The following is an 11,699-nucleotide window of genomic DNA, read 5'->3' as shown; positions in this document are numbered from 1 at the left end:
CATTTTACTGATAGCTGCAATCTGGAAATGATAAAGTGTAAAAGTTAGCAAGAAATACCATATACAACATAGTGAAAAGCAGACCTATATGCAACTTATATAATCATGGGGAAAAGCAATGCTCCTGCCTCCTTTGTGAGGGTACATAATTAATATACTGTTCCTGTGTGGAACCACAGTACATTAAAAGCCAAACACTGATAGGAAGTTGGCATTCAGAGCACTGTCTGTTGACTGATAAGAGGTGGTTTAAACAATGCAGCTTTATTTCCTCCCTAAGCTGGAGGGGTAGGAGCAGATCTTGGTCTCAGGAGCTAGGGCAGCTTTGCTGGATCTGGTGGAGCTACACCGATCTGCACCATCAAAAGATCTCCTTCCTTGTTCTGTGTGTTGTAGCGTGCCCTCAGTGTTTTCTCATCATAGATAAAGCATGTCTGTGTGTTCCTTTAGCATAACAAAATGTCTTTAAAAACTAACATTGCAGAAGAGGGAGGAGGGAAGAAAAGAGAAATCCAAAGGAAAAGAACACTGATAATATAATGAGTGACTCAGAAAGCAATAATCACTTTCATGATTTGACTGGCCACAGCCCAAAACTTCAGGGGAAATAACGATTGCCAAGGAATCAGATGGGATGTAACGATTTGCATGTATGCTCTAACTGGTCATTGTTGTTCCACGCTAAGACATTTCAAGTGTGGTGATGGGAAAGAGCAAAGTCATGTTCAGCAACCAAGTCAGTTACAGTGCAGGCGGCAAAAGGAGCAGGAATCTCTTCTCTGTGACAAGATGGAAAGAAGAATTTTTTGGCGAAGGTTTAACTGCCATAGAAGGTTTAATTGTATTGGCCCAGGAATGCTGTGAAAAGCAGAACTCAATCCATCACATTTGTATGGCCAAATAATGGAGCATAAATGTTTGGCAACCTGTTTTTGGCACTGTTACACCAAACTTTATTTTTTGTATAGTGGTGCATATGTATTTTTTTTCAGTTCTGATGTCAGCTGAGCTGCTTTGGAGAATGGCTGCTGTAATATGGAGAATCACATTACACTGGGGAATCATACTTTAGTAGTGTACAAAATGAGACAAAAAATCAAATTAAAACATGAAGGCAAACTGAAATTGCATCAGCAGCACTGTTTAGGCAAGAGTGGAATTAGAGCATGAAAAATCTTTTGTAATTGAAATTCTAATTTGTTAAAAAACAAATTAGATGATTTCATTTAAAAAGGTGGGATTACACCCACACCCAGGGATGCTTTTGGCTTTCAAAGTGGTAGGGACTGCAACTCAGTGTGTGAAGGAAATGGCAGGGGGAGGTATAAGTATGGGGATCTTTTAATACTCTTTCTGTTCTTCTTTCTTGCTACAGCCTCCTTTACCACCCTTTAGCTTTGCAAATGTGCAAACTAGATACTCCTTCACCACTTAGTCTTACCCGATTATCAGTTAAAGGTATTTGATAACATAGTTTGTTAATACTGGATTTTTTCCTGTGCATACCACAAAAGATGGACCTCACTGCTGTCACCAGACTGCATTTAGTTGGATGAGGATCATGATTTACTGTGTTACTTATCTGTAGGCAATCTGGAGAAAGTATAAGCTGTTGACAGGGGTCCTGCTGCTTAACTTTAGGCTCCTTGCTAAGCTACCTCTGTTCAGACCTTAAATGCCTTCCTTCTCCAAGGGAGAGCGAGACTTCTCCAGGGGACAGTTCAGGTCTAAGGAGCCCAGAATCACTCTTTGGGCTCACCTGATAATTGCAGTGGGAGCCTCAGGGTTCCTCACTTAGCTACCTTAGATTAAGTGGTTTAGATTTCCCCTGTACTTCTGAAGAAAATGACACATTTCCTCAGAACTGTAGAGCTGCTTGGAATAGTTAAGGTGAAATCCAAGTCCAAATTAATATTACCACTTTCTTCCTTACCTGTGCCCCAGAATTTATCAAATGCATTTGGATTTATCTGTGGTATGATGTCATTTAAAATGATCCAAAATGAGTGTGCACTAGGAAATAAAAAATAGCATAAACCAAAACAATACTCCAGCATGCTGCAGACTTCCTTTTGTCAGCATTTGGTGAGGGAGAAAATGGTGAAGCTTGAAGTAAATAGAAAGCATCAGAACAGCTGAGCATTGAAAAGTCATTGCATTCTGGCTGTCATGCCTGTCATGCCTAAAAATAACTGAAATGTAGTGGATATTCCTGACAATGACAACGTCTGATAAAATCATAACATGCAGATGAAGTACTTCGAGCAAACAGTAAAACAAAGAAGCTTTCAAAGAAAAATGCTACCTCTCCATAAACAACTTGTGGTATATAACTGCATTGTTGCATTTGAAAAATATATTAAACACCTCAGGGGATTTCAGCTTAATTTCTTCTCTGTGAAGTTGCAAACATTTTCTTAGGAGATTTACCAGTTCTTGGTGTGTCGTGCTCAGTCACAAAGTACTGAGCTATTCTTTGGGATGTTAACGTTTTCGGCTGACATCAACACCAGTGATGAGAAAGCCCTCTGTAAAACAGACCTGAAAAATATCCACTTGTAAAGTCAAAACCCTGAGAGCTGGAACACCTTATTTCCCCAAGCTTTTGGTGAATTGGAAGTCAGATCTTTTGGGTCTACTTAGTGTTTTTGGTCTGCTAGCACTGGAATTTGCCATTCCAGTGCTTCCTTGACACTAGAAAGGCAAAACATTGCCTCCTGTGTAACTCATCTTCAGGTTTGTGGCCAGCAGGCATCAGAATTGTTCTTGCTGTCATAAGTAACAGATTAAAGAGCAACCAAGTAGCTAGAAGGAGATGGGGTCAAAGCAAACAAAAGCAAGAAGTCTTCACACAATATTTAGTTAAGATGTGGAGCTCTTTCCCAAAGGATCCTGTAGATGCTGAAGGCTTTTAGGGATTCAAGGTGATTGAAGAGGAATGTTTGGAGGATTTATAAACATTCAGAAAACACATATGGCTCAAAGTACCTGAGCTAGCAGTAGCTGGATATAGTATCACAATAGCCTGCCTTGTTCTTAATCTTTTTCCTTAGTATCTACTTTTATGGGCACTGATGGAGATATCATACTGAGTTTGATATAGGATGCTGGGCTCAATGGACCTTGGATCTGACCCAATGGAGCTGATTTGTATTCTAAATATTCAAAGTCAAATCATCAATTAATTTAGGGTACCTGAGACATTTCTGAAAAGAGAAATTCAGAGATCCTAAGTCTGGCCTCTTTCATGCCATTTCTGTAAACTTCAGCAGCAGTTACTACATATGCACATGGATGCCTAAGCTCTAAATTCATCTCTGTTCTCATGAAACTTGACTGTATCAGGAATTGTGCCAATAGAAGCAAAAGCAAGGAAAATTAGAGGTATGAAGCTCTAGCCCTGCTGAAGTAAGTGGGAGTTTTGTTATTGACTTCAATGGGGCTATAGGATTTTATTTAGTACTTTTATTTTCCCTTTCTCACAGTACAAGAGCCAGGGGATATACAAGTGAAATAACAAGCTGTATCTTAGAGCTGATAGGTGAAGGTAAAAGTATTTGTATATGCAACAGATTTTCAAAATTTATGTTTAAGAAAGGATTTGGATGTGAACTGGAATTGAAAACCTTTCGGTCTTACTGAGACAAAGTTACATAAAGAACATGACTTTTCAGGCTGTAGGGCAGAAATTGACTGCCTGGGGTTAAGAACACACAAATATGCGACACTGTCTTAAGGGTGGTTGTGTTTTTTCCCCAACATCCACTAATGTGTATGTTGGAGGATAGCAGACTGGATGGATTGTTAGTTTAATCAGGGGTGATCTTTTATGAAAATAGATTTTCTGAAAATACACAAACTCTTCTACACATTGAAAAGTAAAGGGAAAATATTAAAGTAATTGCTGTTTTACGTGTTGATAAATTAAATGTTACCATGGATACCCTGGTCTATTTACAGCAATAATAATAAATATTTTCAATTTTTCATCTCAAAGGATCCCCAGGTGGTTCACAAACGACATACATGGATTGCACTACATGGCACTGCATTGAAGTTGCAAGAACTGCCTAACAATCTATATTGGTACTGCCTGGCAGTGTAAGGTAGAAAATGTACCGTATCCCAAGTAAATCTGCAGAGATTGTTTAGGAAAGCAGAATGTAAATGGCAGAACTGAAATCTAGCCAAGAGCTTAACAGCCAAATGCAAAGAATCAGATAGGATCAGGCATCAAGTTACCAATACAATTTGGTAACCAGATTAAATTTTTACTAGAGCAGGGAAGAAACTGTTTCCACCTTGGAAAACTTGCAGGTCAAAACATGTCCCTTTTCTCTCAGGTGAGAGCTTCTGCAGTTCTGAAGGGAGAGAGCATCCCACTTTGAATAGCTGGGTTAGAGCCTTCCCCTCAAACATGGGAGAAACAGCTTCTAGGCTTGTTTTTGAGTTCTCCCTGCTTTTCCTGTGGGAATTGCTCCACTTTGACCTAAGTAAGCTTATGAAATTATTACAATTGTTTCAATAAATATTAGTTGGCGCTTGAACAAACTGATCTTCATAAGATATTCCAGGTGTGTACAGCTACTGAGTGACAGGGTCCCTTTCTCTCTGGTAATATGTATAAAGTGGCAGATATCCCAGTAAAGGACAGGAGGAATGATCCACGTAAGCAGTAGTTTAGTGACCAGGGCATTCAACTGAAAAGAGAAACGCAAATGTGAGTCTCCCGCTTCCTACATGAGTACCTGGTCTACCAAGATGGGGAGCAAGCGAGAGCATGACTGCCTGTCACCTAGACCTGAGAAAACAAATTTAACTATAACTTCATGATCACTGGTATTTTCCACACGTTTTTGATGAACTAGCATTTTCTTATTTAAGAGAAACCATGCCAAAAAAAAGCAACAGTTTCAACATTCATTTTTCCTTTAGATAACGTTTAGGTTTGTGCTCTCTAGATATAGTATGAGTAATTCTCTATGCTTTTGCTTTCTTAGGCAGAGCATGAGTGCTTATGTAGATGTGTGACCTATATAACCAGTGACAGAGAAAATGATTCCTTGGAAACACACTTTACACTCGGTCTGTAAAGGAGAGGCAGCTAAATGATGGACTCTAGTAAACTGTGTCTGCAAACTTTCTTACAGTGGCTACAGTCATAGCAGCAGCTTTTTTTAAAATGCTGATTTTTATGCTTACCCTTCTGAGGTCAAAAAAATAATTGCAGGTAATGGAAGTGTTGAGCACTAAGTGGAAGTGCTAAAAACTTATTACTGCTTCAACTTCAATCTTGAAAGGCCAAGAAACCTGTAAGACCAGGTCCGTTCTGTAAAAACACCTGTGTAGAAAAACAGCCTTTTCCTTGATGAATTTTCAGTCCAAGAAGACAAGCAAACTTAAATTTCCAGAAATTTGTGTTATCCTAACAAGCTGAGAAAAGTGTAGGCACAATTATTTGCCCCTCAAAAATTTCATGCCTGAGAGTGGAGGCTTGCCTAATGCTGGACTGAAAACTTGTATTAGTAATGAACATCCAAATTCATGAAAACATTTGTTATTAAAAACAAGTATATTTTAGTATAGGTGCTTCACTGGGCTAAAACTAAGCATGACTTAGATTAACTGTGCTGGAGCTTACTAACGGCTTCATCCACCCTTTGAGGAGAGGAGGTTAAAGAGTGCAATATTTCTATCCGACTTCAGCTTTTGTCAAGCAACCAAGGTAGGATGGAGGTTTGTACCTTAAACACAGACCACATTTGCTGTTATTTTGTAAACTTTTTGGTGTGTGTTGCAGCAAACTGTCTCAGTTATTATTTTGAATTGAACCTTCCTGCAACAAGTTTCAACTCAATGTTTCCATGAGTTTTATACCCAGAACAATGCAAAGCTTGGTGAATTTAACTGCAATTTATTTTTATGCTTTGGAACCTAAGAAAATGGAGCACTTTGGTAGCATGTTTCTGTATTAACCCACATCATAGGAAAAAAAGAATAGGATTTGCTCAGGTTTATGTGAACTGGAATCATTAAAACAGTGACAGCACTTTCTTGGGTACCTATTTGCAAAACCTTGACTTGTTGCTAACCTTTTGGGGAAACTGTCAGCCTGTAGTCTCCTAATTTTGACTGCTCATAGAATGAGGCTAATTGTCTTCCTTTCTCAGCAGAGTGTTACGGCACTCTGAATCACATTTTTAAAGATTCTTGGGGAGAAATTGCAAAGAGGAATTTACAAACCCTATGATGAACCACCAGGAGGAGGAAGAGCTTGGAAGACTTTTTGTTGTGCGTGCATGTGCATTTTGCTTAGTTTATCATTGTTATGGTTAAATTACTTTTGTTATTTTCCTGCAGTCACTTATGTTCTTACTTAGTGGTAATCTTCTGTATTTGAGTGTCAATCATGTTTCCAGAGCCTTACAGTTAGTACAAGAAGTAGATGATTGATGGTGTACTGTAATCTTGGGCTGATTCATTGTATGTGGAACGATTAAACCACGCTGCTCATATTCCAGGGGCTGAAATGTGAGCACAATTTGCTGCAAGTCAGAAGTCCCTGTGAGCCAGGGGAGCTACAGAAGTGGGGACTGAAGGAGTACAAGGAGTGTCAGTGGGTGGATCGTAGCAAAATCTAATCCTTCATCTTATTTTTTTTTTTTTGTAATTGTATCCTGAACTCCTATACAGAGATTTGCCAGATAAAAGTGGCTTATTGACTTGGTTAACCTTACACGAATTGGCTGCTGGTTTAGACAGCAACTGGTTAGAGCCCCTGGCAGAGTCGGAGGAGGCATGCCGGTGCCAGGAGCGTGCCAGTGAGAGCGTCGGGGGGAGGAGAGTGTTGCCGGCTGCGTGCCTCGCGGGGTCGGCTCGCCGCGCGGGGAGATGTGTGAAGTTGGCTGTGCGTGCTGTCACAGGCACATCGGCAAGGGCGGCTAGGAGCTAGCTCGAGCGCTCTGCCTCCGTGGCGGGAGAGAAACGCTGCTGCTGAAAGGACAAGCTGGCAGGATCATGACAGAGCCAAGCAGCAGAAAGGAAGGATTTAAAAAATGCCGGAGTGCTACTTTCAGCATTGATGGCTATAGCTTTACAATTGGTGAGCCTGTTCTAATTCCTCTTTTTTTCTTTCTTTCTCTCTCTCCTCCTTTTTTCCCCTTTTTCTGTGCAGCTCAGTAAGTACAGAAAACAAACACTTTACAACTGCCTTTTGTCCATGTATACCTTTAAAATGTACAGATGATTTAAAATGCATAGGTGGTTTGGGTTTGTTTTTTTGTTCTTTATTTTCTGTTGTTGAAGAAACTTGTCTTTGATATGCAGCCACTCTAAATCCTTTCTCTGGGATTTGGCATGGGCTCACTGAGATGTTTGCAGAAGTTTTGTTTTGGAGCCTTATCTCAGGAAAGCCTGTGCTCCGGGGTTGCATGTTTCCTACTTGCTAGCTGTATTTCCTTCCGATGAGTCCAATAACATAACCCTTGGGAGCCTTGTTTTATTTTCTATATTTCTTTGCTCACTTAGTAAGGTTTTCCAAATTCTGTAACCTTTTGCCATTTCCTAGTTTGTCTAAAAATGGATACAATCTCTCTTGTTGCTTCTGTCTCTTACAAAAAGCAAAATTGCTGGGGCAGAGAAGGATGTGAGGAGAGGTTTGGAATTTAAGGATTTTCCTTCCCTGTCGTAGCTGTGTTTGAAGAGTGCAGTTTATTCTTTGTATTCATCGTCTGGGGAGGGGGGGAAAGTGAAGCTTCTCAAAGCGACAGGTGTGTGCGTAATTTTCAAAGACGATGTTTGCTGGGCAAAAGTTAAGATCTGAGGACTGCTTAAGTAGGCTGCTCTGTTAAACTATGTATTTCTCCGCACTACATAATGTAAATCCCTATAGATATTAAAAATAAAACAAGCTTTCATGCTGTTTGGATTTTTAGTTAAAATTCAAGTTAAGAAATGTGTATAATTTATGTGGAAGAAAAGTCACCACAAATTCCCCTTAAATACCCTTTAGATTATAGAGATTCTACTTTCTTGCAGTTGTGAAATCAGGGAAGTTTTTCTTGATTTGTATTAGTGTAACTGGATCACAGTTTCATCTAATAATGTTGGAGGCAAGCTTTTTATTGGTGTGGGAGGAGATACCTGTTTTATCTATTTCCCTGCTTTGTGGAAAATCTGTTTTGCAATCACTAAACTTGCTGGAAAAAAAACGGAGGTGAAAATATGTTTCACCAAAATATTTTCAAGGCACCATCTGTTAATGTGTGTGCAGCATTTTAAAGGTGAAACTAACAGGCAAATACTACCTTTCTTTCTTTCTTTGTTTCTTTAATGGGAAGATCCCTCCACAGTTTAAGTTAAAACAAACTCACTTTTGAGCTCCCTACCTTAACCTCTGCCCCTGCTCACCCCAAAGCATTTCTAATAACATTATTTCATCAGTTTTGCAGTCTGAGGGATAAACATTTCTTTTGAGCTTAGGAAAGAAAGAGCATTATCTAAAGACGCTGAACATTTATGACTGTGCCTAATTATCTTGTTTGTACATGCTTAGGACCAACAGGACTGCTGTATTTACGGCCTTGCTGTCTTTATTACTACTCTTGCTTCCAAAACAATTGGACTAGATTTTGCATCATATCACTTAGATTTAGAAATCCAGCTGCTTTTACTTTTTAGGACAGTTGTTGCCTGATAGTTCACATGCTATTTTCTTATGTTTGATGCAACCAATGTATTGATTCTGTGACTTGTGCATTATATAACATTTGTTTTTATGTCTGGGCAAATGTGCATTGGATTGACTCACATAACCGTGAAAACTTTGCAAACACGCTATCTAGTATTACCCGCACAGTGTGGTGGGCAGACCTGAAAGATTCATGTATTTGGTAATATCTATATTGAAGAAAATGACTGTATCTGAAAGATCTCACATCAATGTTAGTGTTATGGATGGACTTAATTTTTTTTCCATCAGAAGAGGCTTTTGCATACATGTCTAGTTTCAGGTTCTGCAAATTTTTGAGAAGTTCTTGAAGTGCTGAGTTGCTGCATCTGCTACTGACGTCTGTCGGAGCTGGGAAAAAGATTAATATTCTTGAACAGAGCAGAGTAATATCAGGTTGAGACAAATGCATTCTTGTTTGTGTATAAAAGAAAATGTTTTGAATGGATCACCTTCTATGCTTCTAAGTGATACGGACGGTCTTCATAATGTTTTGAAAAATGATCATTTACAACTGAACTTCCTGAAAACGTTCATGAAAGACCTGGGCCTAAAACCAAACATGAAAGTACATGGGAATGGCAGAATGGCAGTATGTGGGAATGCTGCCAAAGAGCAGGAACTGCTCTTTGTTGAGCTGGAGCCTGTGATTATGTCGTCTCATGGCTCCAGAGCTGGTCAGCATCCATTCACACCACAGTACGCAGCTTCTGGACTACTCTAATTTTCACCCCGGTAACTTACAGCTCTGGTGGCCAGACAGCACAGAGCCATGAGACCTCAGCACTTCTCAGCTGAGGATTGCTGCAAGCAATCTGGCCTCAGGAAAATGTATGCCAACCCCTGACAGCTTTCTTCCACACAGAGTGTAACAAGTTAGTTACGTATCCCTTCCTCTGCCTTCTGAGAGAGACCATCAGGAGGACTGAGGTGTAGAGCTCTACACCAGCTGAGGTTTTCCCGTGTAGTTTCTGATACTGCGCTCATGGCCTCTGTGTTGGCAGCATGGTGCAAAGGGGCTATAGTGGAGCGATAGAGTGAGCTGCTTGGTGGGACCATTTGGGAGAGGAAGCTTGCCATTTAGCTTGCCCTAGAAAGTCCAGCGTATCTCAGAAGAAGGCCTAGAGGTCTTCATTTGCCTCGTCTCTGTAAACAAATTTCAGTCTATGAAGCTTTTGTATGTTACAAGTTATTGTGTTTGAGTTCTAGTTTAACTCTTCTAAATTTTCCTCTACTAAAAATAAAAATGTAGCAAAGTGCCAGCTGAGTTTAAAGGAAGAGAAATCAAGAAGTAAGGCCTGTTTTTTGTCTTGCACCTTGTCTTATCACTTCTGTGTCAATGAAATACTATTAAATCAGAATGCCACTGTGTTACTGACACTACCAGTAAAATTGACTTGCTAAAGGTGCAAGACAGAAACATGCATGGTCTTTAAACCTGAAAAAATGGTAAACACAAACATTAACAAGAGGATATTTTCTTTCTGAATTTATCACTTTCCTATGACTAAGAGCTAACTGCATTAAAGCTCCCACTCTCTGCTTTTCATACCCAGAAGCACCTGGCAACACTGTTTTAAGTGTCCCATCCAAAAATAATAGATTTATTTTTATAGGTTAGAATAAATTGAAGTAATGGGACATTCTGCTGCAAATTAAATGTTATTGAAGGGGGAAAGTGGAACTGAAATACTTTAGTTGTATCTAAATCTTGCAGGAAAGTTTTGGAAGAAGTACCCTTTCTCCATCTTGTGTGTAAAACTCTTCCTCAGAGTACTGTGGAATATCTGAGTTCTGCTCAGTGGCCCTTTCAGGCTCTATTTCAAAGTAGTAGCTACTGTGGATTTTCTGTTATTGTCACTTGGAAGGTTGTCCATTAGGAACTCCATGTTCAATTTAAGTGGGGTATATAGGTCATACTTTTGTTTTGTAAAGATTCTTAAATAATAGACCATGCAAGAAGGTAGAAAGGTAAGAGCAGCTTCATTTTTCATATTTATTTCAGCCAGAGAAATGTATATATTATAGAAACTATTAATTACTTCACTGCTTTATTCTTGTGTACTGATCCAGATTTGTTGGAATTTGTCATTCTTCTGAGGGCGACTGTGCCTTCGCAAACCCACAAGAGAGGCGGGCTTTTGCAGAAGACCCCGCAGCCTACGCATAGGCACATACGCAGTTCATTTTCATGGAGATTTGCTTTAACTTTGCCCTTAGTTTCTTATAATAAAAAATGTCATTTAACTGAAAGCATGTTGTAATTATAGGGTGCTGAAAAAACTCTCACTAATTTTGTATGTGCGTCACTCATGGCCTTCCTTCAAAGGAGGCCCAGGAGAAATATCTGTTTATGGGGTCAGTCCAGCTCCCAGGTCTCTACCTGGAAACTAATGATGAGAACCATGGCAGAGAGGTGCAGGGGAATGCATAACAGCGCTTTTCTCTAACGCTTTTCAGTCTCTCCAAACCAGGACTTTGAAATGCTTCAGGATGCATCCTGTAAAGCAAGATGGTAAAGACTCTCAAGAGACCATCTAGTCTGTGCCTTGAAAAGAACTAACTCCATCTAAATCTGGCATGAAATTCTTCTTGCATCTACCTGAGTTCTTTTTGTTCTGCAAGTAAACAAATTCAGTTGATATATATCGCCAAAATATATCACCTACTAAATTTAGAGGACTTTTTAAAGCCTCTCCCTGTTTTTGTTCACAAGCTCAGTATGATGTATTTGTTATGACATTAGAACCAAAAGATATTTGTTTGCCAGTGTTTTTTGTTTGTTTTTGCCTGATAGAGCTTGCTGTGAGAATACTCTCCAGTGGGAGCTGATAGGGAGCATTAATGATTTCTATGTAAAAGATAGAGTATTTTGTCATCTGAAATGTAGGAACTAGGAAGTCTAAGCTTATTAATATAATACAAACACTTAATGTGCAATAGGACATGAAATCTTGTCAGTTCTATTCAT

The 11,699-nt window shown here is 39.4% G+C and overlaps 1 protein-coding gene across 3 annotated transcripts in view; it reads left to right on the top strand.

Moving 5' to 3' along the window:
- The first annotated feature begins 6,980 nt into the window (after window positions 1-6,980).
- Window positions 6,981-11,699, top strand: part of PDE1C (phosphodiesterase 1C) — a 313,258-nt gene continuing 308,539 nt past the window's right edge. For all 3 annotated transcript variants that reach the window (XM_062569517.1, XM_062569521.1, XM_062569523.1), the window contains exon 1: window positions 6,981-7,102. In XM_062569517.1, the coding sequence (XP_062425501.1) occupies window positions 7,018-7,102 (85 nt within the window). In that variant the 5' untranslated portion in view covers window positions 6,981-7,017. The remainder of the gene's footprint in view (window positions 7,103-11,699) is intronic.

This window comes from Rhea pennata, chromosome 2 (assembly GCF_028389875.1).
Source record: "Rhea pennata isolate bPtePen1 chromosome 2, bPtePen1.pri, whole genome shotgun sequence".
NCBI lineage: Eukaryota > Metazoa > Chordata > Aves > Rheiformes > Rheidae > Rhea > Rhea pennata.
The sequence above is the reverse complement of the archived record's forward strand: the minus strand, read 5'-3'. Positions and strand labels throughout refer to the sequence as shown.